Source organism: Chrysemys picta, chromosome 9, assembly GCF_011386835.1.
Source record: "Chrysemys picta bellii isolate R12L10 chromosome 9, ASM1138683v2, whole genome shotgun sequence".
Classification (NCBI taxonomy): Eukaryota; Metazoa; Chordata; order Testudines; family Emydidae; genus Chrysemys; species Chrysemys picta.
Window position 1 is genome coordinate 15,950,885 of NC_088799.1, and position 26,887 is coordinate 15,977,771.

Consider the following 26,887-nt stretch of genomic DNA (forward strand, 5'->3'; position numbering starts at 1 on the left):
CCTATATGTAGGTACTGTATTTTGCTCTGCCTAGTGTCTGAATACAATATTAAAAAATGGTGTTTGTAAAATCCACACTTTCCAAGCGCACACTGATGGAAAGAAGGAGGGATATGGTCAAAAATAATGAATAAAAGCTAAAGATATGGGGAAAACTTCAAAAGGTTCAGACTAGACTCCCTCCCCACTTCAAAAATAAACACACTTCAGTACCTGCGTTCTTGTGGCTGAACCTCTGACAGCTCAAAAATCAATTGGAATAGATTAACGGACTGAACTTTTCTCCTTAAGTTAAAGTTTTACTTGCACATGCAGCCAGTGCAAAGATTTCTTTTTTCTTCTTTACAAAGTACATTTTATGCCCATGTGAAAGGTGCCTGACTGACTACATTGGAATCTTAGGTCCTCTGTCCAAAGGACAGATAGAACGTAGGCTGCAGCCATGTGAAATTCCTCAGTTCTGACCAATACGGATTCCCTTTTGGAGTAAAAGTATTACTCAATTGCCTCTGGCCGCTCTGCTGCAGATGCCAGAGTTATTGTGTGGTTTTTTTTATTGCTCAAGATGTCACCAATCGCTAAGACTAAAGGAGCACGAGTTTAGCTCATGTAGCCCAGCAGGGACATTAGCTCATGAACTAGCAGCCAAGACCAAACTAATGATCTAGTACAAAGCTCATCATTATTGATTAGTCACCTGAGCCAAAGGTTAAATGGTATTAATGAACAAGAAACCATGAACTGTTGAACTGTTATTGAAAGGCTGGGTATAAGATTTTTTAAAATGAAGAATGATTGTGAAAACATTAAGGGTAATTTAACATATTTATAATATGTTAAAAAAAAAGGTTAGTACATTATGGTAAATTATTATTTATTTGCATAGATATGTATTTGTGAGCATGTGTACAGATAAGTAGATAGATCTCTTTTGGTGAGGGTGTATGTATTATTATTTATTTGTATTACCATAGTGCCAGTGTACACACAGATATCTTTTAAAGCAAGTTTTATGCCGATTAAGAGTTAATTACTGTCACCTTTCCGTTCATTTTGTGAGCCATCTCTTTTTATTATATCTGCTAGAAAGATTTTCTTTCCGATCTCCCTATTGAAATTCTGTGACAGGCAAAAGGCAGCATTATAATTCAATACACAAATCCTGCACTGAAGCCAAGGAAGGTGATCATGGCTCTATCGATCTTGCTAGAACCGAACAGCATGTACTGTAGACATATACTGAAGCAGTTCAGGCATCCTATACTTTTGCTGCTGCTCAATACAACACAATTTCTCATTATTGCAGACTGGTCTATTGTTTTTTACCCTTCATGAAGCTGGACCGATAGAAAATTGAAAAGTCACGACTTCCCAACAGGGCATTTTAAATTTCACCATATCTTCTGATCCCTTTCTATGTTTCCAGATTGTTGATTTGTTCTCCAAATTTCTCTACCCTTTACTTTTGTTCCAAGCTAAATGGTGTGGAAGTGCTGCTAAATTTTGGGTTTTTCATTAACATTCATGTTGATTAATCCCATCTTCCTGACTGCAAGTCCTTTCCCCCAACCCTCCCCTCTGTGTCTCCTTTCAACTGCTCCTCCTCCTCCTACACCTGAGCTATAAGTATCTCCCAGTGTCTGGAAGAGTCTCAAGGCTTGGGAAAGGACTGCACCCAGACAATCCTCTGCGAGACCAACAGAATGGAGAAGACTAGTAAAATGCAAGAAGAAAAGGTAAAACTGACTCAGTGGTATTTTACTGCAGTGTTAGTCTCAGGCTGCTTAATGGGGAATGCATACCAAATAGTTGGGGAGCTATTGATTGCTCATAGCAAGAAACTGTCCAGGTTTGGGACCTGCTTAGAATATTTTTTAAAGGATCATTTCTGTTAATGAAATGTTTTGCTAAAATGTGCCTTTTTGGGTCAATTTTTGCATAATTGATGCTGCAGCTGACTTCAGTAGGATTTAAGTTTGAGTAAAGACTGAGGATCTGAGCCCATCATATTGAACATATGCTTTTTAAAACTTTATATACGAAATCTTAAACTTATTAAGAGGCACTTGAATTACTGCTCCTTAGGAGTATTTCTTTAGGTGTGCAGAGGAATCTGTTTAGTGACAGTCTGTTTGTGGCCAGTCTCTGCTCACACTGGGGAGCAGAATGAAAATCCCAATTGCTTTACGCCCCACAATGTGCAGTTCTGCTTGTAGGGTCCAGTCCTGCAATGTAGGGAGCATCCTCAAAGATACTGTCTGCCTTCAACTCCCAAAAGGAGTTAATGGGCATCGAGGGTTCTCAGCACCTCCCAAGAGGCACTCACTAGCTCATGGGATCTCCACCAAGAACTACCTCTTCTAGCATTCAATCCTCCAAGATGTGGCATGTCCTCAGCACTCACTGATTGCAGTGGTGTTGAGGGTGCTCAGCATAATAGTGTGTGTGTTGGGAGGGAATTTTGCCACTGACCTCAATGGCAGCAGGATCAGGTCAGACTAAGGAATTTGATTTGCAGGGGAAGCAGCAAGACTTCCCCTCCTTGCAAACCCCCTGGATGTTCCGATCTCCCTGCCCACGTCCTGCCATAGCTAGAAAACGTCATCCCTGGGATCACTATTATTGCTGCTTTTACAATCTCCTGTTTCTACGTGACTATAGAGTCGGCAGAGTCCCTATTTCCCATGTTGAAGCAGTTATTGCCAGGTGTATCAGTAGCTCTTTTCCCACCCTTAAGCTCCTATTCCTAGCAGCTTTCATGCTGAAGATGGGCAATAACTATCAGGCCAGTTGTCTACACAATCAATACAAGCAACTCCTTGGGGCACCATGCTTTTGAGGCTTCTACATATACTGAGTGACTTACAGATCAGGCCACCTTTCCCTTCCAACAGAGAGACTGGGGGAGCAGCCAACTACCCATATTTCTCCATGTGCTCGTGGGATATGATTGAAAGGCAATGCACTGTCTGAGCTTGCCTGTCCAACGAGGTCCGGCACAACCCATTAGGCGACCTAGGCAATCGCCTAGGGCGCTAACATTTGGGGGGGGGACCGCAGCGGCCGGATCTTCGGCTGCTCCGGTTGTCAGCAGTATTTCAGGGGCGGGACCTTCCGCCGCCTCTGTTGGGGGCGACATTTCGGAGGCGGGACCTTCCGCCGCCTAGGGCAGCAAAAAGGCTGGCAGCGCTCCTGTGTCCAACAGATCAGGGTCCTCTTAGTCAGTGGTTCTCAACCATTGCGGACTCCTAAAAAATATTGAATGGAGGTGCAGACCCCTGTAGAAATCTGTTTTCTGTATGGATAGGTGAATTCTGTTCAGTCAAAGTCTTTCAGTCGAAGTCTTTTGCAGACCCCTTAGACATAGTCTGCGGACCACAGATTGAGAACCACTGCTCTAAGTTGTAAGGCAGGCCCTGGAAGAGATCTGGGGAACGGCACCAGGAATTAGGACAGCATATTTTAGACTTGGTCATGAGATGAACTGCATTTAATGATATAGATGATGTCAATGAGTGGTGAGTGCTCACCGGATCTTGCCTTAATGAATTCCTTTCAAGAGACCTCCTCTTTTATACAATGTGCCATTCAGTCATCATGGTAAAAGGCATAAAATCTTCAGGCTAAATCCTTAATTACATGTGGTGCAGGTGGGCCACTTTTCTATGCCCCTGATCCTGAGGCCAGCCGGGGGCTGTTTTGGTCTCTGGTGCAACTTAGAGCAACCTCAGGGTTGCTCTAAGCTACACCTGACTGGAAGGACCCTCCAAAAGCTGTTACAGCTGGCCACAGGCCTTCCTCTCAGCATACCCCCAATATGCCCCCCTTATGCCCCTTCCATTGGCTTTCTGTCTGCATTATGAAACTGGGATTGGCAGGCAATTAGTCTGGCACAAGTTGAAGAAGCCTGAGGAATGCTCTTCCCTACTTCCAGCTACCTATGACCCCATGGGATCATTCTGGCACCTGGGAATCACCAGAAACTGGACACACTCCCTTTCTCCTAGACATGCCCTTACACCAAGAAGGCCAAGACTGAGAGCCAAAAGAAGTTACTGGAACAGCTTTACACTCACTGAAGAAATCCTCCCCCAGCTAGCTATGCTGCTTTGCACTGCCAGGACAGTGCAGACAGAATGGGCCAAATTCTGCTCCCACTTAAACTCATGAAACCCCCCTGATTTCAATGACAGCAGAATCCGTCCCAATGTGTTCAAGGTTTATATTGCAGAAATGTGCAGCCTGGGAAATAGAAAAGTGACACCATTTTCTGTTTCACAATCCTCTCCTAGCACCTCACAGGAACCTTGGTTCTCTCTGTCTTCACCGCAGTGCTGGGCTTCTTCCAGTATGGATACAGCCTTGGTGTCATCAATGCTCCTCAAAGGGCAAGTACAGCATACAGGATTCCTTTCAAAACAGGCCGTGACTTGCAGCAGCACTTATGAGCCCTGCTTCATTGCTATACTATTATTTATATGGTGTTAGTGCCCCAGGGCCCCAATCAGGATTGTGCTAGGTGCTGTACAAATACATAGGAAAACAGAGTCTCTGCCCCAAAGACTTCATCTATAGTAACCATTAAATTAACAAAAGCATGTGCCATTAAGATAAACTTGTCATTGCTTTCATTACCATCGTTTCCATAGAGACAGTATAAAGATTTTGAAATTGTTGGTCAAATACTATAAGTCAGTGGTCCCCAACCTTTTTGTGGCCAGTAGCACATTCATGTTTTCAGAAGAGTGTGGCGGGCGCCAACAATTTTTCAAGGCTTATTTTGTATTTGTACATTAAATAATACGAAAAACATCATATTTAATATTACAGACTATATGAATCCAGAGAGAAGAGAGAAGCCGCGAGGACAGAGAACACCGGCGCCCGCAGCCCCGGAGTTCTCTGTCCCCGGCAGGCGCAGGGCCCTGGCTTCTCTCCGGCTTAAGCCGCGGCCCCGCGCCTGACAGGGATCGAGAACACCGGCGCCTGCAGCCCCGGAGTCCTCTGTCCCTGGCAGGCGCGAGGCCGCAGCTTCTCTCCCCTGCGGGTCACTAGGCGGGCCCCGCGCCTGCCGGGAACAGAGAACACCGCGCCCGCAGCCTGAGTTCTCTGTCCCCGCCAGGCACAGGGCCGCGGCTTCTCTCCCCTGCTGAGCACTAGGCAGGCGCACATAAATGCCCTGACGGGTGCCATGGCACCTGTGGACACCGCGTTGGGGACCACTGCTATAAGTGCTAGCAAAGCATACAATGCGAGTCTGAAATCTGGTCAATAACCTGCTGAAGAATAGGACTGTAGTAACCGAATAATCCCCGAGACAGCTGCAAGTGAGTTTCTAAGTTCACACGCTGGATGTCCCCGCCACCCTCTAGCTGTGTCCTGTGTCCTCCCAGCAGTCTTCCCCCTGCCCAGGCTTTATGAGATAACTTCCCAGATTTTCCCAGCATGCACTGAAACTAACACAGTCAGGTAGCCCAATAGATGTGGACTTGCAAACATGAATGACGCGTGGTTCTGTTGTAAAATAAAGCTTCAGTGTGAACACAGCCCTGTTTTCCCCAAACTGGTCACATCAGTGTCACAAACTGGTATAAACACACATTTGTGTTCATAGGTTGCAATCCTGACCCCATTGATGTCAATGATAGAGCTTCCATTGACTTCAGCAGGGCCAGGATTTCACCCATAACATGTACAGAGCCAGGTTGTCACTGAGCTGGGCTTCTCCCCAGCTCCAAAGCATGTGCTGCCACTCCCAGGCTCAGGCAAGGGGGGTTATTTCTTTAACAGAGGTTATCAGAAAAACAGAAAACAGTCTTAATTCTGCCCTCAGCCCCACAGTCACCCCTTCCAGGGATCTCTGGCACTTCAATTCTTGGCAGCTACCTAGCATCGGTTGACTCAACTCCCTTTCTGGTGCGGCAGCTGCAGGGCTGCTTCCCTGAGCCTCTAGCCCAAGGGTGAGCAAACTATGGCCCACGGGCTGGATCTGGCCTGCCAGACATTTTAATGCATCTTTGAGCTCCCACCAGGGAGCAGGGTCTGGAGCTTGCCCCGGTCCGGTGCTCCAGCCGGGGAGCAGGGTCGGGGGCTGTTCCACACGGCTCCTGGAAGCAGCGGCATGTCCCCCTCTGGCTTCTATGCGTAGGGGCAGCCAGGGGGCTCTGCTCCGCAGGTTGCCCCCACCCCAAGTGCCGCCCCCGCAACTCCCATTGGCCGGGAACCACAGCCAATGGGAGTTGCAGGGGCGGTGCCTGTGGACGGGGCAGAGCGCAGCAGAGCCGCCTGGCCTCCCCCGCATACGATCCGGAGGGGGGACATCCGCTGCTTCTGGGAGCCGCTTGAGGTAAGCGCCGCCCAGAGCCTGCACCCCCGAGCCACCCCCCACCCGCTGTGCCCCAACCCCCTGCCCACGCCCACCCTCCGAACCCCTCAGTCCCAGCTCAGAGCACCCTCCTGCACTCCAAACCCCTCCTCCCCTGCCCCATCCCAGAGCCCACAACCCAAGCAGGAGCCCTCAACCAACACCCCCCCCACACACACACACACACCCCACTCCCCCTGCGTCAGCCCAGAGTCCCCTCCCGCACCCTGAACTCCTCATTTCTAGTCCCACCCCAGAGCCCGCACCCCCTCCCGTACCCCAACCCCAATTTCATGAGCATTCATGGCCCACCATACAATTTCCATACCCAGCTGTGGCCCTCGGGCCAAAAAGTTTGCCCACTGCTGCCCTGGCCCCTTGTTCCAGGGACCCAGCACAGGAGTTAGCTCTGCAGCAGGGTGGCTTTCCCTCCCCAGAACACAGGCGTTTGTAGGCTCAGCTGTAGCCCAGCCCGCTTTAATTAGCTGTATTGCGCTCACCTTCTCTGGTCCGGGGGCGCTGGCCTTAGTCTGCCCACAGGGACCAGCTACCCTGTAACACTGGGTTTTATGGGCTGCAAAGTAGAAAAACCCTTATTAGAAAATGAAGGCTACCTAGCTAGTTAGAAGCAGAAGAACTGATGCATTCCTTTCTCACTGCAGGTAATAGAGGCCCATTACAGCCGTGTGCTGGGCATTGCCCCTATTGACAGAAGTGCCATCAATTTCACAGACACGAATGGAAGCGTGATCTTCCCAGATCTAGAAGAATTGGATGTAGGCAAAAGTACACTCACTCTGTACTGGTCCCTGTCTGTGTCCATTTTTGCCATTGGTGGAATGATTTCCTCTTTCACTGTTGGATGGGTTGGAGACAAGCTAGGCAGGTGAGAAACACTCTATCTCTGTAAATTGACAAATGGCCAGAAAACACTGAGTAGGAAAGGAGATGGGAGCTAGCTGAGATGGGCGAGGTAATCCTCAGATTGCAGTCAGAAAGCCATCTTAACTGGCTATGAGCTGCCAGAACAGCACGAAGCAGCCAGACCTAGGGTCAAGGATCTGGCCCAATATCTTATCTGATGATTATGACTTTCCACAAACCAGTAGCCTAATCCTGAACTAAAATCAGACTTTAGTGTCCAAATTGTATTACAGCACTCAGTACAAAAATCCTTTCCCATTCATTTCCAGTGATTAAACCAGGGCCGCCCAGAGGATTCAAGGTGGCCTGGGGTCTTCGGCGGCGGGTCCCGGGGTGGAAGGATCCCCCACTGCGGGTCTTCAGGGCACTTCGGCGGCGGGTCCCGGAGCAGAAGGATCCCCCGCCGCCGAACTGCTGCCGAAGACCTGGAGCGGAAGAAGCTCCGGGGCCCCTGGAGTGAGTGAAGGATCCAGCTCCAGGGGCCCCCGAAAAACTCTCATGGGGGCCTCTGTGGGGCCCGAGGCCTGGGGCAAATTGCCACACTTGCCCCCCCCTCTGGGTGGCCCTGGATTAAACCTTAAGCCCCTAGATTTGAATTTTCACATGGAGAAAAACTCTCCTGAAATTGGTTCTCTATTATTTTTTCCAGCTTGAAAAAAAATAATGAACCCTCCAAAACACAGCCCCTGAAACTGTAAAATGGAAAAATCTGGTTTATTAAAATCCTAAATTATGAAGCCAATTTTTTTATTGTTACCTGTAGCTTTTATCACTTCAGAAAATAAAGAGGTGAACAGCCTTTATTAAGTTTTAATTCTAGTCTTTTTTTCTGCATAACAAAAGAGACTACAGTATATGTGAAAAGAACTTATACAGGATGTGTATTATAACTCATTAGCCATTCAGTTATTCTGATTCTACCTCTGCCATACATTTTTCAATATGCACAATCATTATTCTTTATCCTTTAGCTTTGATTAACTCACTGACAGTTGGTCTAAATTTGTATTATAATGCCTAAAAGATAGGTGTATGTCTTCATTTAGGGGCCTTGGAAACAGACATGCAGCATCCTTGCAAAGTAGTTTGACAGCAAATCATGTGAATAGCAGGGAAGTTAATCCAGAATTAAATCAAGTAAATGGCAAAACAATGGGCCAGTCCTTCCCTTGTGATGGTGGCTTGCTGCTTTGAGTTCAGATTGTGTGCAGTGCTTTGTGCCTCAAGTCCCATAGACATCAGCAGGCCCTGATGCCATTCAGAAGCGTGCAGTACCCCTGGTAAACAAGACATTGATTAAGAATGTAAAGCAAGATTCTGTTCTCAGTTACACCAATATAAATATGGAGTAACTCCAGTGCCTTTAACTCCCTGAGCACTCAGCATGCCACACAGAGTGCTCAGTAGCTCTCAGAATTGGGCCAGTTTTGGTCCATATGGTAATTTGAATGGTCTTTTTTATTATTAAAAACAACGAGGAGTCCTTGTGGCACCTTAGAGACTAACAAATGTATTTGGGCATAAGCTTTCGTGGGCTAGAACCCACTTCATCAGATGAATGGAGTGCAAAATACAGGAGCAAGTATAAATACATGAAAGATGGGAGTTGCCTTACCAAATGTGAGGTCAGTCTAATGAGACAATTCATTTGACAGCGGGATACCAAGGAAGGAAAATTAACTTTTGAAGTGGTAATGAGAGTAGCCCATTTCAAACAGTTGACAAGAAGATGTGAGTAACAGTAGGGAGAAATTAGTATTGGGGAAATTAGGTTTAGGTTTTATAATGACCCAACCACTTCCGGTCTTTATTCAGGCGTAATCTGATGGTGTCCAATTTGCAAATTAATTCCAGTTCTGCAGTTTCACGTTGGAGTCTGTTTTTGAAGTTTTTTTGTTGAAGAATTGCCACTTTTAGGTGGAAGATATAGTGACCTTACTTGAATTTATATCCAGAAATGCATAATAACAATTAATAAGGCCTATGCAAAGAGCATGGGACCACCCCTGGAACTCCAGAATATCTAAAGTGTAATTGAATTCAGTGCTGGTTTTACTATCACAGTGTAGTTTTCTTCTTAATTAATTGCAGAGTGAAAGCCATGCTGGCCGTGAATGTTCTTTCTATCATTGGAAATCTCTTCATGGGGCTGGCAAAATTTGGCCCATCTCACATCCTTATTATAGCTGGGAGAGCAATCACAGGACTGTACTGTGGTAAGTTAAGGCAAGTTCTAAAATCGTGCTTGTCTCTGTGTATTCCTAGTGGGCTGCTAGGGTAAGCCCATTGTACTAAGCACACCAAAATGGCTGCAAAACATAAAGAAGAAATTTTGAGTGAGGGGACTTGTTTTTTTAACCAGCACAAATGGAACCTCACATTTATGCCAAGACCTTGGGAAATGGAAGGTGACACACATGAAATAGAAGAGGAGGCTCTCTTTTCATTAGGGTATCACTTACCATTTAGGTCCCAATTCAGCAGAGCACTTGAACACATGCTTATCTTTAAGCAAGCATGTGCTTAAGTACTTTACTGAATAAGGATGCATTTAAGCACGTATGCTTAGCTGAATCAGGACCATAATTCGGCCATAAAAGCTTTGTAGCTTTTCACCAGAAAGAGAAGATGCTTTGGTCATCTTAGTGGAAGATCTGGAGGCATCCTTTGCACTGCTTGATCTTTTCCCTAGCCAGGGCCGGCTGCAGGGTTTTGGCCGCCCCAAGCAGCCAAACAAACAAACAAAAAGCCGCGATCGCGATCTGCGGCGGCAATTCGGCGTGAGGTCCTTCACTCCAAGCCGGAGTGAGGGACCGTCCGCCGAATTGCCACCGAACAGCTGGACGTGCTGCCCCTCTCCGAAGTGGCCGCCCCAAGCACTTGCTTGGTTAGCTGGTGCCTGGCGCCGGCCCTGTCCCTAGCACTCCCATGAAATGGGAGAAGGGTGTAGAAGCAGAATGACAGGAATAGAGAGGTTCCTAAGAGAAAACAGAGAGTTGGAGGAGATGAGCCTGTGGAGATATCTCTTGGGGTATGCAGATGGATTGAGGAGCCCATTATTAAATATTCCCCATGTAGACCTAGGCACTGACTTGATTCTGGTCCTGATTCAGGAAAGTTTCTTTATTTTGGATAGCACTTATGTATATATTTAAATGTAAGCACTTGTTTAAATGTCCTTCTGAATTGGGGCTTCCACGAACAGTTCCTGCCAAGTGCTGAGTGTTCTTCACTTCCATTCCAACCAATGGGCATGGAGGGAACTCATAACCCTGCAGGAGGCAGGATCACACAGAATTGAGCCCCAATTCATTCTATGATGAACTATTTCTGCTGATTGTTGAACTGTCATTTACAATAAGTGACTCATATGTACATTTTGTTCAGGGCTATCGTCAGGACTTGTTCCAATGTATGTTGGTGAGATATCACCTACAGCCCTTCGAGGAGCCCTGGGAACGTTGCACCAACTTGCTATAGTCACGGGTATTCTCATCAGCCAGGTATGTAAGAGTGTGCACAGAAGCACTGAGTGATGTCGCTTTAAACTAGCTGGGTTACACCAACGATATACTGACAGGGGCTCCTTCTTAAAATGCCACTAGCAAGCTGAAGGGAAATTTGGGGTGATTTATGGCACCTCCTTCCTGGATAAATAAAATGACTCACCCCCAAGAGGTGAAAAATACTTCTGACAGCAAATTATCCCATTCACATTCAAGTTGAATACTGCGAGTGTAATACCAAGTATTAATAAACTCAGTGGGCAAGGCCCTCGGCTGTGGAAATTGACATGACTCCTGGCCCAGAAGATTCATAGAATTTAAGGTCAGGAGGGGCTATTATGTTTATCTACTTTGACCTTCAGTATATCACAGGCCAAAGAATTTCACTCCAGAAACAGCTTCAATAGATCACTGTTTGCAACATCAGTGTTGTATCCTTCCTTGGTTGTGGTTGTGAGAAGAGCTCGGCAAACAGTGAAAAGAAAACATCTGCCAATATTTATTTGGTTTAGAATCCTAATTTCAATTTGACAGTGTTTACAACCCTTTGGTTGAGCTGTTATTAGCCCAAACACACAAAGCAAATTTTAAGCTTGAATATTTTCTGAAGAAGCATTTCAACTTGCACATTGCAACCTCAGAATTCACACTGTGTTGTGTTAGTGACTGTGACTTAGGTAATTAGTCATCACACAGTGTAAATTTTGAAGTTTGAATATTCACAATGAACTGTTGCCCTTTGTGAACTTTTTAGGACATAGGTGCAGGCACGTTAAAATTGGACAAAAGCTTATGCCCAAATAAATTCGTTAGTCCCTAAGGTGCCACGAGGACTCTTCGTTGTTTTTGTTTATTCATTGTGATTCTGATGAGAGAGCAAAGAAAGGTGAAAGCAGAACTTCATAAGAAAGAATTCAGTCAATGTGCAGAACTGTACTTTTGGAAGTGCATAAGCTGTCACCACTGAAAGCAATAAGAGTCACATGTGTACTTCTGTAGGCAGATTTTGGTTCAATTGACTATTCTGTAACATTTTTTTCATCTTATATATTTTCCTAAGAACATGCCTTTTACAAAATACAAGAATCCAGGAGAACAAGGTCTGAGGGGGAAAAAATTTCATCTGCACATCTTGGGGGGGAGGGGTAGCTCAGTGGTTTGAGCATTGGCTTGCTAAACCCAGGGTTGTCAGTTCAATCCTTGAGGGGCCACTTAAGGATCTGGGGAAAATCAGTACTTGGTCCTGCTAGTGAAGGCAGGGGGCTGGACTCAATGACCATTCAAGGTCCCTTCCAGTTCTAGGAGATGGGATATCTCCATTAATTTAATTTTCTTAAGTTATTTACACTAGCGCTTAATTTTGCCCACATGCACTGATTCAGCAGGCGTTCCATTCATGGTTCAGCTGCAGAATTATGCAGTTTCATCAATGATACTGTACCTAGGCTGTCAGATAATTCTGTAATCGTACTGTCCCATCTACTCTACCAACAAAAACCAGGGTTACAGTACAAGCACTCCTAACTGTGCCAGATACCAATGTGTAGTTAAACATAGAAGACCAAATTGTACTGTCAGCTACGCTGGTGTAAATATAGAGTAACTTCACTTAAGTCTATGGAGTTATTCCAAATTTACAGTGACATTACCAAGAGCACCACAATTTGGTCCATCATCTAAACAGGGCCTTGACATGACTTGTCCAAGGCTTCATGCCATTTGTTAGTTTGTCCATTACGAATATGTTCCATAATCTATGGAACCAACCTGTTGGGATAGGGAGCCCCTATTTGCTTCCAACGTCCTTGCCAGCTGCTATTTGAAAGTGCAATATTAGTCTAGAATTTCTGGTTCTACAACCTAATTTCATCTGTTATATTTAACACAGCACCATAATTTCAGGTCCTTGGACTAGACTTTCTGCTCGGCAATGACGACATGTGGCCTCTGCTTCTTGGTCTATCTGGTGCTGCTGCTGTTCTTCAGTTTTTCCTGCTCTTATTGTGTCCAGAAAGCCCTCGGTATCTTTACATTAAACTAGGAAAGGTGGAGGAAGCTAAAAAAAGTAAGACACCAATTCTGTTTCGTTTTTAAATCATACATAAAATAAAACACTGTGGTTGCTTGGAGCAGTGCCTGGGGGATAACTCATTTGCAGAGCTGTGGGTCTTTGCTCCATTCCATGTATGAACCTTGAGGGACTGAGAGCCATAGACACCTATTTGTGTGTCTATTCACTGAAAAATGCACACCCCCATCATACGTTATTATTTATCTACTAAGCCGGGGTTTGTCAAAATTTGCATAGAGCAGAACACATCTTAATGGAGTCCAGAGCTGTGTGGGAACCAAATTTCAGGTTTGGGGAAAATCCCACCATTCTGAAATTAGTTTACATGCTGAATTGGCATGAAAATAAAGAATTTCAAAGATTTCCCACAACGTGAAATTTTCCAAAAATAATCCTTTCAGGTCAACTGATGAAACATTTTGACTTTAATTTCTTTAAACTTTTTGTTCTGGACTTGATCCAAAGCACACTGGAGTCAATGAGAGTCTTTCCATTGACTTCTATGGACTTTAGAATAGGCCATCTGTCCATATTTCAGTATTTCAAGAAAAATCTATGGCTATAACTTATAATATGAATACATTTCTAAACAGAAAGTTGTTTTGAAACAAAGAATCAAAATGTTATTGAATCGCGTCATTTCATTGTCATTTTTTTAAATGAAATTTTGTTGTAATGGACCTATTCTGGCTACGAACATTTTCAGTTTGATGAATCAGCATTTTCCAGCAGACAAACATGCCACTGGTACATCATCAACCACGTTTAGGGGAACTGCATCTCATGGACACCTCTCCTCCTTTTCCAATGCCACCTGCAACTGCACAGCATATGTGTGCCAACTATAGCAATTACTTTTATTCAGCGTGACTGGCTCCTCCTCTCTATTTCCAGCTGTTTCTACAAGAAACAAGATCAGTCCACATTAGGAAACAACTGGAAACAGAGAGGAGGAGCAAGACTTGTGTAGCCTTTGAGTATTTCAGAGGTGCTTCGTAGACCAACAGTTGACCACAGACCATAGTTTGGGAACAGCTCATGTACACGGTATTGTTAATTCTTGTTTTGATCTGTCCTTACCCTGATATTGATTGGCATGATTTGGTTGTTAATGCACTCTCAGTCCTTTGATATTTCCTTTGAGATAAAAGCATGTTCTTTTTCCCTTGAGGCTTGAAAAGGCTCAGAGGAGACTGTGACCCCACGAAAGAGATTGCCGAGATGGAAAAGGAGAAACAAGAAGCTGACAGTGAAAAGAAAGTCTCCATCAGGAAGCTTTTCAGCTCTTCCAGTTACAGGCAGCCAGTCATTGTGGCACTGATGGTTCAAATATCTCAGCAGTTTTCAGGAATCAATGCAGTGAGTTTGCTTTCTAAAAGAATTGATACTGATCAGTATTGTAAGGAAAATCTAAGGCCATAGTGGTCCTTCAGTATTTGCAGAAGAGATCATCATTGAAATCAAATGTGTGCATATATGAGGCTGTTCTGCTGAAAATCAGATTGCACAATATATGTTAGGTACTAACATGGCCACACTCACCATGGTATCTGAGCACCTCACAATCTTTAATGTACTTATCCCTTAGCCTCACAACACACCCTGGACAGTGCTGTTATCCCCATTTTACAGATGGGGAACTGTGGCACGGAAAGACTAAGGATATGTCTACACTGCAGCTGGGAGCAAGCCTCCCAGCCTACGTAGACAGACTCCTGCTATTTCTGCTCAAGCTACTATGCAAAAAAAAGCAGTGTGGACATTGCAGCTCAGATGGCAAATACCTGAACCCCCAGGTCTGAGCTCAGCTGGCTAGCCCAAGATTCCACCAGAGTCACAAGGGCCACACTGCTATTTATAGCATGCTAGCTCTCACTGAATCATTTCCCTGCCATTGCTGGGGCCTCAGGCTCTGGAGCACGTTGGTCCCTCCTATTCTCTGCCTGTGACAGTTTAGTCTCCTGTAAGCTGCAATACTTTGGTCTCATTTCAGGTGTTGGGTTTAGTGTACAGATGCTGGGTGGTGCTGGTGGCCTGTGTTATATAGGAAGTCTGACTAGATGATCTAGTGGTCCCTTCCGGCCATAATCTTTAACCAGGCTGGGAGGCTCCCAGCTGCAGTGTAGACAAACCCTAAGTAACATGCCCAAGGTCACACAGGAAATCTGTGACAGAGAAGAAAGTGAACTTGGGTTTCCTAAAGACCAGACTAGTGCTCTAATTACTGCACCATTCGTCCTCTCTTCCTACAATGTACTGTAAGGGGAAATTCTGCACTGGCAGAGGAGATAGAGTAGGCAACCTACCCATTTTTCCTCCGATCTCTACATAATGAGAAAGGATTCACCTTCTCTTTGGAGAGAAAGGAAAACATTTAAATTATTCTAATGAAGGAAAGTGTATTTAAAAAAAAGTTTATTTAAAAAATCAGCCATATTAAGAGGTTTGTCTGGCATGCAAAAGAAGCCTGCCATTCTGGCAAATTGGTTTTCAAGAGAAAACCCAGAACTATATGGAGGAAAAACAAGTTTTGGGGTTGTTGTTTTTTTTAAATGTATGTATTCAGTGGTTTAAGATGGGAAATTCTAACTCCCTTAGGTATCTTTGAAATTTCTAACCTGAATTATTATAACAAAGTGTTAAAAAATAGTTGAAAAATAAATCGTAATTAAATTATTTCAAATCTCAGCCAAGAAAATGAAAATCTTCCCTCAAAGACAGAAAATTCCACCCACCGTGGGATATAACCTTTCATCCTAATTTGTTTCAATAGATCTTTTACTACTCTACAAACATTTTTGTAAGAGCGGGAGTTGATCAACCCGTTTACGCAACCATTGGTGTTGGTGTCGTGAACACTGTCTTCACCGTTATCTCCGTAAGTAAATACCTCTGCATTAGATAGTTTGACAGCCCTTTAAAAAGAACATTCACTATCATTTGATTATAAGAGAAAGATTTAATGATGGTGCTCAAGGAAGTTGTGGAACCAAGAAAGTCACAAAGAGCTGATCCTGCAAACCTTACTTGCATGAGTAATGATTGCAAGGCCAAGTCCCAAAGTATAGCAAACAGCACTGTCAAATGTACTGAGAACGAAAACTCTGCCTAATTCTGTACAAATCATGAACCTCTACTGGTTTGTGTTTTCTGCAAAAATAAAACTTGTGTCAGTTGTTAAATTGAGTCCTGGAGACTGAAGTCTTCTTGCTTATAGTCTTGTCTATAGAACAGCTACAGTGTACACTGGTGAATGTTTTTTATTATTGCCCTGCCAGTGTGCCTCAACCTCTGTCTTATCTCTGATATTATCTACTGTATTTATATAGCACCCATCCTGGTAATATCTAGATGATGTTCTGTACGACCAAGAAGATAGTTCAAACTTCATGGCCCATTTGATCAATAGTCTTTCTGCCTAGAATGCCAACAAAATTCAAGTTAGAACCAATTGAGGTTCTTTTCATGAGGACCAAAGGCAGCTCTATGTATTTTGCCGCCCCAAGCACGGCAGTCAGGCGGCCTTCGGCGGCGCGCCTGCGGGAAGTCCGCCGGTCCCGCGCCTTTGGTGTACCCGCCGCTGAATTGCCGCTGAAGCTGCGGGACCGGTGGACCTCCCGCAGGCAAGCCGACAAAGGCGGCCTGACTGCCACCCTCACGGTGACCGGCAGGCTGCCCCCCGCGGCTTGCTGCCCCAGGCACGCGCTTGGAGTGCTGGTGCCTGGAGCCACGCCTGATGGGGACACTTAAATAACAGGAACTGGATACAGAAAACTAAATCATTTTCCTGAGGCCTCCAAATAGCCTTCTGATGGTGAGATGGCTTTCACCCACTAACAACCAGGAGTGGATGTGAACCATCAATCTACAGCCGTAAGACTGTGTAGTCTACCATCCCCAAGCCCGTAAGCCACCCCAGTCTCCCTGGACAAAATTGCTTTCATGAAAAAAAAACACCAGCATTCCCTATAAGAAGGTGGTTTGTGTAGTTTATTGTGAAATGAGGGGGTCAGAATGAGTTCCCGTGACCGCACTTTGTATGTTCTACTGCCATTGCATATCAGTTACAGGCATGTTTAGTTTGCTGCCTGGTGACATTTGCTCTTCAATTCTTTGACCATGAGTATTTAACTATTACCTAAAATTTGTCAATCAATTACAGACCAACTGTCTGTTTTCCCGAACCATTTGCACTGTGTTGGACCTTGACAAAGGGAGCACAGATAGCAATCAGAACTTGCACTCTGCAAGCCAGCGAGATGAACTGCTTGAGCTAAAAGGCCCATTTAACTTCTAGGAAAATAGATGATCATGTCTTGTCAACAGTCTCAGGGTGACCACTACTTAGTGCTGTGTAGGAGGCAAGGAGTGTTCCTGGCCACTGGGAAGAGAGGCCAGCCTGGGACTCCTGGGTGGAGCAAGTCCTGAGATGTCCTGCAGGAATAAGTAGGTAGGCGGAGGCCTGGTATACACTAGGAATATACATTACTATAGCTATGTCTCTCAGGAGCGTGAAGTCCACTACACTTAGAAATACTGACCTAACCCCTGGTGCAGAATGCACTAGATTGACAGAAGGTCGAGGACATGGATCACCAATGCCAACAAGAGAATCACTACTGTCGGCATAGGTAGTGTCTACACTGAAGCGCTACAGTGGCACAGGTACCACTATGCAGCTGCACCGCTGTAGTGTTTTAAGTGTAGACATACCCTGATACAGCTGCACTTGCGCAAACTCTAGAATAGACCTAGTACATTAGCGTAAGCCATGACTTGTCTGGTGCATATTACCCCAGTTTGAAATTCACACTGGTGCAGTGTATCCAGGTGGATTAAAACCCCCAATGTAGACAAGGTCAGACTAGTAAAATATCCCCAAAAGAGGTGCAAGCTTCCTCCACTTATCTCAATGGGCTGGTAAATGTAAAGGATCACTGGGGCACCTTCACCAGAGAAAAATCCTAATTGAAACCAAGAAAAGCTGCATTCGTGCCAGCCACAATTTAAACTAATGAACTACATCTACACTAGGGGTTTGCACTGGGGACTAAAATCTACTCCAATATGGACAAAGCCTCGGTCTCTAAATACAAAAATTCCGTGATGAATCACTTTACTTTGGGAAGACAATCACGAGAATAAGAAAGGTCTTGATTTTTTTTTCTTCAAATTGGAAGGCTAGAATCTATAGAAAATAACCTGTGTGAGAAATCGTTGGAGAGACCTTCAGTCTTTGGAATGCATGAGTTCTGCACATCCATGGATTTGCATTGTCCTTTGCTATGTTGCTATGTGTAGTAGCTGGTTAACAATCCCCATCAGCAGATATCATCATAGTGTAAATTAAGGATCTTCACCCAGTACCTAAGTGCAAAGCTCTAACACATGAGTTAAAAGAGCAAAACCATTAGCTGATAGCAGTAGTAGTCTGTTATAATTTATGAGGACTAATTCCTGGAAGAGGACTTGATGTAGGTTTTATATATGTGTTACTAATTGAAGACTGCAGGATTGATAAAGCCTAATATACTTCATGAATTTCTATAGGTCTTCCTTGTGGAGAAAACAGGGAGACGGTCCCTGTTTATTGCTGGTTTGATTGGTATGCTAGCAAGTGCCGTAGCAATGACAGTTGGACTTGTGCTCCTGGTGAGTTTTTTTTTTCCTGGTTTCACTCCATGGTTTGTTTTATTGTCCGTTTGCATACAAACATATTGCCAATGACTCTGTTTAACACTGAGTGTGTTTCAAGTTTATTTCAGATAAGGAACTCAGAAAATAATCCTCCCTCACGCACAATTTCATAAGCATCATCCAAATCATGTGAACTCCCAGGTCACACACACATGTTACACCTTACCTTGTGAGATGATCTCACACAACATAAGTAAACTCTGATGCCTGCTTTGCTAACCCCATACAGCTTTGAGAAAGTTGGAACTTCTACCATAATGGACCAATCCTTCAGGGAGTGCATTTTAGAACTTTCAATGTACGACAATCATTAGATAATTTCAAGACATTCATAACATTGATAGGTATGCACACTATGGCAGGTATAATAAAATCTCATGCTTCAGAGCATAAGCTGATCACTACAGGTGTTAGGAAGGAATTGTTCACTACGCCAGGCATTTCTCAGTTAGCCTGTGTTTTCACTTTCCTCTAAATCATCAGGCACTAGCCTCTGCTGGACCCAGGACATCAGACTTCCAGGGTCAATGGTCTGCTCCAATATGACAATTCCTGTGTTCTTATTATAAGTCCCAGCCAAAACAACAGACCTGTATACCTTCATGCTTTGTAGAAGCCCTGTTCTAGAAGTGAATCTAAGCACTGTGGTTCTGGCCTGTCTCTAGTTCCTATACTTGCAGTTTTGAGTCTTGGGGTGGGAACCTTTGTTTGGAATTAGGAACAGGCTTTAACATCAGAATACACTTACAGGGGAATTAAGAGGGGAATGTACATTTCGGTGGTGGATCTTCTGAACCATTTGAGAGTCTCTCCTCACTAATAAGAATAGAATTTGGTACCCACTAGAGGGCAGAATTTGTTCCAATATAATTAATCAAATATGTGACTTTGTGCTTTAGAATCTGGAATCAAATTTGACCCTCAGTTAAACTAGAGTAAATCCACCGAGCCAAATATATAGATGATGCATAAGGCTATGAATGTTACTTGTCAATGTGTAATGTAAGGGGGTGAAATACTAGCCCTATTGAAATCAATGGCAAAATTCCCACTAATACCAATAGGGTCAGGATTTCACCCTCTGAGCCTAACAGAATCAGAGTGTAAGAGATCTAAAATATTGGTGTAAATTATATGTAAAGAAGATGTAATATAAAGTAGGAGGTGGTTTTCTTTAATAAACATCCTCTTACACTCTCCAGGTAGTTGCTTCCTCTGCTACTCTCCTCTCTCTGGCCACTCAACAGGTGCATCTACACAGCACACTTCATTCAGTGGCATGTAGTATATATACCCCTAGCATGGATATAAATAGTGGTGTACCTAGTGAGGCACAGCTTAGGCAAGTAGAGTAAAGATATGGCTGGAGGGTGTGGACATGTATGCAAGTATAACCCACACACCTTCTGGGTGTGGTGTTCTCTCCCATCTAGTGGCACCAAGACCACATAGAGAGAGAGAGTGAGTTAAAATGCATCCGCTCTACAGCCTTAGCTAAGAGCCAGTTGTCTTTTAGTTCATGCAGTAAAGGCTCATGCACTAAGCTCCAGAGGTCCCTGGTTCGATCCCACCCGCTGACAATTGGGGTCTGTCAGCGTTACACAAGCACATACCCAAGCTGTGCCTCCTCCTTTACCCTGATATTTTTAGCAGGGTAGTGTCCCACTGCCTTTCCCCATGGAGGAGAAATGAGCCAGCCAGAGCCTTTCCCCTTGTTGGAATCTTTCTCTGCTTCCGCCCCTCTGCCAGAGCCTTTCAGTGACACATGTAGCTACACCCTGCAGTATGGATGCGCCTTGCTTTTCATTGTGGTGTATAGCTACATGTGCACTACACGCTGCTGCCAGGGGTGCATAATGCAAATAAAATCAATATCTGTTTCACCTGCTTAGGGTATGTGTTGCTGCAGAGCTCTGATTGCAGCACATGTAGATATACCTGAGCTAGCTTTCAGCTAGATAGCTTGGGTACCAATAACAGTGAAGCTATAGCGGCATGGGCTTCAATGTGGGCTAAACAAGCCCACCTGGGACTCTGGGTAAGTACGCAGGTGGCTGGCCCATGCTGAATGCTGCCATGGCTTCTCTTGTCTGGTACCCGAACTAGATGGATTAAATCTAGCTTGGGTATGTCTACATGTGCTGCAATTACGCATCCCCGATTTATAGTGTTAGATATGCCCCTAGATTCCCTGTGACTCAGATTCATTATGGTCCAATGGCTTAGCTGGTGAAAACTGGCATCACTCCATTGACTTCACTGGAGCTATGATGATTTACACCAACTAAGGATCTGGCTCAGTGGATCATATCCAGAGGTGATGCATAGGGATATAAATTGTATTTGGGTCAGTGGATGTGGATCTAAGCAGTCTATGGGCACTTCTTTTCACTGGTGTGAACCCAGAGTAATTCAGCTCATGTTAATGCAGCTACTTTGGATTTATCCCAGTGTAACTGAGACCTAGGGTGACCAGCTGTCCTGATTTTATAGGGACAGTCCCGATTTTTGGGTCTTTTTCTTATATAGGCTCCTATTACCACCCCCCACTCCCCCCGCTATCCCGATTTTTCACACTTGCTGTCTGGTCACCCTACTGAGATCAGTAAATGGCCTGCTGCCTTTAATCCATTACAGGTTGAATTCTGTATGTCTGTTGCTTTTACCCAGCTTGTTTGAACTGAAAGAAACTTCTGCAGCAGCACAATAATTCAAGACATTAACAGTAATGAAAGACGACTGTATTGGAAACCTAATCACTCATGTTGTGAATTCACTTTTACTTGCTTCTGTTTATAGAGCACTTTTGCTTGGATGAGCTACATGAGCATGGTCGCAATTTTTCTCTTCGTAATTTTCTTTGAAGTCGGGCCTGGACCAATCCCCTGGTTTATTGTTGCTGAACTGTTCAGTCAAGGGCCCCGCCCTGCCGCCATAGCCATAGCTGGACTCTGCAACTGGACCTGCAACTTCATCATTGGAATGTGTTTCCAGTATATTGCAGTAAGAAAAGTTCCTAACATCTTGCACATGACTGACACCCTTTGAGTGGTTGAGATTTCCAAAGCAGAGCAGGGGGATGAACACACATATCTTCCATTAAAATGAATGGACGATGGGTGTCTAAATCTCTCGAGCTTGCTTTGAAAATCTTAACATTTGCAATGCAAATGCTAAGCAAACTATTGGTTGTTATTAATTCATCACTGTTGTTTCACTTTTCCCATTACAGGATCTGTGTGGCCCTTATGTGTTCATGATCTTCGCCGTTCTGCTCTTAGGCTTCATTTTATTTGCATACTTTAAAGTACCAGAAACAAAAGGAAAGTCTTTTGAAGAGATTTCAGCTGAGTTCCGCCGCAAGAGGCGCTCAGCCGTAAAAGGACCCAAAGCTGCTACTGAACTGGAGGATTTGCGAGGCAGCGAGGAGGCATAAAAAACTGCAAAATGTGTACCAGGAGGAGATTAAAGAACATATATTTTTTAATGCATCTGAAAAAACCTTAGACAAAACACCACAGCTCAAAAACAAGTAGGTCAAATCAGTATCATGCTTCTGACTGATATGCCTGGTAGTGTATGTATCCTACTGCCCCTGGCCCTGAGACTAACCTGACGTTACGTTCTAAGGGCTCAGTATATCTTGGTGTTGTCCTAAAAAGACACGGGAAAGAATGGAAGGAATAGATACAGATAAGCTTCCATGGTGGACTGAATTGATTCAGTACAGTAACAATCTTCATTCACTGGAGACCCGTATAGACTGACCAAGAGCAGAAGGGGCAAAAGAAAGAAAAGAGATGCTGTGTGATAATTTATTCTTATGGCTGGTTTCACCCTGGGAAAACCAAATGCTACTGTAGTTGTCATATTAGTATAAAGACATAACTAGCTGAAGGGGATAAATATAAAAGAGTGAGTGAATTTGCCACCTGATCCTAGAGTGGTGTAGCAGTATTTCCATTACAATTTGTTAGTATTAAACCCAGCTTGTTTTATTTAATATTTAATTTAGAGAATTTTTTCACTTCAAGGTCCCAGAAACAGAGACAAGGTTTTCATCTCAAGGCCAAAAGACCAAAAACATCAAGACACTTGATCACGGCCTTGGATAGACCAAGAGACTACTAACACTTGACTAGAGCTCAGAGAGCCACACATACTCGTTGGTCCCATAAGGATTTTTCAAACCAGTAACACGCTTGAGGAAAGTCTTATAAATGCTGGCCATGTTATTGGTGTTTTGGGAAAAAATATTTAATTTCTCTTTCCATTGTGGTCCTTTGCTTTATCATATTTACTGCTACAGCCTGAAAGGTGGTACTATAGTCTAGGGGAGAGGGCACTGAATTAGGAGTCAGAAGACCTGGATTCTATGCCCACCTCTGGCACAGCCTCTCTGTGAGACCCTAGGTAAGTCTTTCCACGTCTCTGCTGCTGTTTACCCTCCCAACCTGTCTGTCTAAGACTATACATTCTTTGGGGCAGGGACTGTTTCTTACTATGTGTTTGCACAGCGCCTAGCACAGTGGGGTGGTGAGCTCCATTGGACCTTAAAACACTACTGTAAACCAAACAACAAATAACAACCACCAGGGGCCAGATTAAATTGGCCTAGCACCATTAACTTAAAATGGCTTCCTGTTGACTTCTTCAGAGCTCTGTGACTTACACTAGCTGAGGGATGGTCTATGCTTAAGGACACATTTATTCAAAGGTGACCATGGAGGATTTTTGAAGTCCTGGACATATGACTTTCCTTTTTCTTCTTCTTTTTCTGCCTTTTTTTTTAAACTTTGGAAATCTCAGAAATAGCTATTCTCTTCTTTTGAGGTTCTTTCACGGTGGTGTCTTGGGGGCTGGATTAAGCCATCAGTCAGTCCTCGGGAAAATACACTTTCGGGCCTCCTCATGAATAACAACAAACAGCCGTACAATTAGGGTGACCAGATGTCCCGATTCTATAGGAACAGTCCCGATTTTTGGGACTTTTCCTTATATAGGCTCCTATTACCCCCCACCCCCGACCCGATTTTTCACACTTGCTGTCTGGTCACCCTACGTACAATACGCTTATTGAATGCCAGGCTGGTCATGCTGTGGCTCTTCTGGACTAGCTGGTCATCCTGCTGCTGCTCGTGGTGCTACACACCATGCCAAAGAGGCAGCTGGGCCAAATTTGAATGAGTGGTGTTGCAACTCCCATCCTGGTGAGCAGCGCCCTGAACAGCGGCAGCTGAGCAGCCGGTCCTGATGGATCCATAGCACGGCCAGCCCAGCTGTGGTGAGTGTACTGTACAGCTGTTTGTTTGGGACTGGGAGCCCCCCCATCCCCAGATACATTTGGGTCCTAGGCATGTCCCCAGTTTGCCTATACCTCAATCTGGTGCTGAGTATGTGAATGCCTTAGGTTAAGGTTTTTGCTATAGGGATCTATTATTTATTTATACGTGAAGCACAAGGCAAACTTGAATCAATAATGATAATAAAACGTAATTAGGATGACTTTAGCTGATGCCATTATAATAATATATATGTACAGTGGATCAAATGGACAGAAAAACATCTGAGAATAGATGGTCCAGGGTCAGCTCCTCAGCTGGGGTCAATGGGTATGTCAGTGAGCTACACCCATTTACACTGACCGAGGATCTGGCCTATATTTCTTTCCTCTCTAGCTTTTACTCCTTTGGTGCTAAGGCTTCAAGACAAATTCTGGATTCATTTAAGACAATAGGAGTTTGGTCACTGACTTCAATGGGACCCAGATTGGGCCCCGTAGCATATATTCAGGTAATGAGATTAACACAATCGGCTAAATTCATTCCTGGTGTAATTCCGTTATCTTGGCTGCAGCTATACTGCAAAGGAATTTGACCAATGACTGTCATGTGATACACTGATTAGAGGTAAACGGTAGCTGAAACGATGCATGCAAGATCACGTGAAAACCAGCAGTGCCAACTGTGATACTACAGAATAGGAGGTCAGACCTTAAAACACTTGTTCACAAGTAAAATGGTACAGATCTGACAGGAGATAAGATTGCCAGTCAAGAGTTTTATACAGTATATATCACAGTAAGTTAAATATTAAAACAGATATTGTGAATGCAAAAGAAATTAGGCTTGTGCCTTCAGTGATATTATCTTTGCCTGTTACATAAAAGTGACCATGAACAATGCTGTCAATGTTTGTTGGCTTTTGTTGCTATTTTCCCTCGGTCAGTCTTGACTTTGGGAGCTAGACCCCTTGAACGTAAGAGCTCTCAGGATGAGCTTATTTAGTGCTCAGATCGCCCTGTGTTGCAATCACTGCACTGGCCCTGAGCAAACTGATTTTAAAATGTGCTGTGTAGCGGTTAGAGTACAGGACTGGGAGTCAGGAATCCTGGGAGCCTGATACTCTTGAAGTAAATGGGAGTTGTGTGTGCCCTGGCTCTGCCACCGACTCACTTTGTGACTTTGGGTAAATAATGCTTGTTTGCCCATCTGTAAAACAAGTATAATACGTGGATGCTGTGCAGCTTGACTTAGTAGTATTCCGAAAGCACTTCAAGAGCCTCACTGGGAAGGCAAAGTATTATTACATTGAAAGCCTTCATGGGGCTGATACTAAGGCTATGTCTTCACTGTAGAGTTAGCCTGGATGATTGGCATCTGAGTTAGCCTCGTCTGGGTGTGAGCATCCCCACAACAAAGCTCTACCTGCATTACTGTGTCCTCACCAGTTCTGCACTGACCCATGTGTGTCCCATGGTTCTTTGTGCTGAGATGTTCTAGGATTCTTTCCCAATCAACTGCAGGAGAACCTGTCTGTCCTTCAGGGGAATTGTGGGACAGCACTGGAGAACTTAGCCTATCGTCACTGCAAAGGTTCCTTCCAGACCCAGGTACAGCAGAGCACAGACTCTAACCCACCCCACGCATCTCCAAGCTAGCCTGGGCTTACCGTACCTCCAAACTCACAAAAAGGGTTTTGTGTGTAGATGGCAGAGGGTTGGCCTAAAACCCACAAAAGCACATACCCTGTCTTTTAACAGGGTGCTGCAAATGTTTCAAGGCAAAACAAAACTAGATTTTAGCAGGAAGATGCTCTTGGAGACATTCATGTAGATTGTATAACATGAGATAACAAATGTCCATAGGCTTTTATATCACTTTCAGCTGAACTCTGTTCTGCTTTACTTATATAAGTCACACTCTTTCATAAAGATGGATGTCAGTGTTAAGTCAGTATAAAACATCACTGTCAACCTGAGCTAGGTTTAAAGTAGCGTTTTAGGGCTTGTCTACACCACGGCACTTTTGCCAACGAAATACTTCCAGCCCCGCGAGCGGCGTTAGCTTTGTCGGAAGGAAAGTACTCCTGCCGACAAAGCCACGTTCACACTGCCACTTGCGTCGGCAAAACTTTTGTCTTTCGCGGGGGGGGAGGCTTTTTTAAGTACCCGTGAAAGACAAAAGTTTTGTCGACAACTTCGCAGTGTAGACAAGCCCCTAGAGGTGAGAGGCCATTTATTACCAATAAATCCACCCAGTCCTGGGCTATTTCTACATGGCCCCGTAATTCAGACTATGGAGGTGTGAACGGCAGTACACGCGAAAGTGCTGAAACTGCCCAGTATGGACACTGCTGGCATAGACTGTTTGAAGAAAACTACACTCATGTGAACTTGGGTACCTTTTAGTTCACACCTGCAGTATCCACAGGGTGGGAGTCGGGTTTACAGTGCAGCACTTTGGTACGTACTGCAATTCACACCCCTGTAGTCCAAACTACAGGGCTGTGTAGCCAAGCCCTTGGTTTTCCTGCAGGAAGAGATTGTGTGTCCGTACAAGAATGATAGTGAAAGCGCTGATTAAATTAATATATGTATTAAATTAGACTAATTGAAAAAGCATGTACTGATAAATGTATACCTGAATTTTAAGTAACATCTAGCCCAAGAATCAGAAGTCCTTTTGTAAAATGGCTCCCTAAATAGAACTGTACATTAAAAGTACTTTGTATTTTTAAGCAGTCTTTCTCTCATCATTTTACCCCACATTGTTGTGAAGCTTTGTACTGAAGTTTGGAGTGTTGTCTGTGTCACACTGTCTGAAGTGGTTCATGACCGTGAGTGCCAACCTCAGGACAGAGTATAAAAAAGCAGGGCTGAGACCCCCAAACTGGTGGTATGTTCTATAACTAGATTTCACCAACCCAGTAACAAATGTAAACTCCTGAAGCACTAGAACAGTCTTACCACAGAGTCCCAGACAATCCGCTTGGGCACTCCAGTCTATCTTGCCACCCAGGAAAGTTGGACTTAGAGATAGTTGG

At 44.3% G+C, this 26,887-nt stretch overlaps 1 protein-coding gene across 5 annotated transcripts; it reads left to right on the forward strand.

Annotated features, from left to right (window-relative positions):
- Positions 1–640: 640 nt before the first annotated feature.
- SLC2A2 (solute carrier family 2 member 2) lies at positions 641–26,581 on the forward strand. 5 transcript variants are annotated; one of them, XM_024102558.3, is made up of 11 exons: positions 1,655–1,736; positions 4,293–4,388; positions 7,027–7,250; positions 9,380–9,504; positions 10,676–10,791; positions 12,697–12,859; positions 14,037–14,224; positions 15,639–15,743; positions 18,416–18,517; positions 21,362–21,565; positions 21,795–26,581. In XM_024102558.3, exons 1-11 carry the CDS (start codon positions 1,704–1,706, stop codon positions 21,996–21,998), a joined length of 1,560 nt encoding a protein of 519 aa, XP_023958326.2. In that variant the 5' UTR covers positions 1,655–1,703; the 3' UTR covers positions 21,999–26,581. The 5 variants fall into 5 exon arrangements, with proteins under 5 accessions (XP_065413885.1, XP_065413883.1, XP_023958327.2 ...); XM_065557811.1 differs by lacking the exon at positions 7,027–7,250 and having other exon boundaries at positions 645–1,736; XM_024102559.3 differs by lacking the exons at positions 4,293–4,388; positions 7,027–7,250 and having other exon boundaries at positions 645–1,736.
- The last annotated feature ends 306 nt before the right edge of the window (positions 26,582–26,887 follow it).

Coding starts and splice junctions, on each gene's coding strand:
- SLC2A2 (XM_024102558.3), top strand. CDS start 1,704: ATGGAGAAGACTAGTAAAATGCAAGAAGAAAAG. Junction 15,744..18,415: donor CTGTCTTCACCGTTATCTCC/GTAAGTAAATAC, acceptor GAATTTCTATAG/GTCTTCCTTGTGGAGAAAAC. Junction 21,566..21,794: donor TGTGTTTCCAGTATATTGCA/GTAAGAAAAGTT, acceptor TTCCCATTACAG/GATCTGTGTGGCCCTTATGT.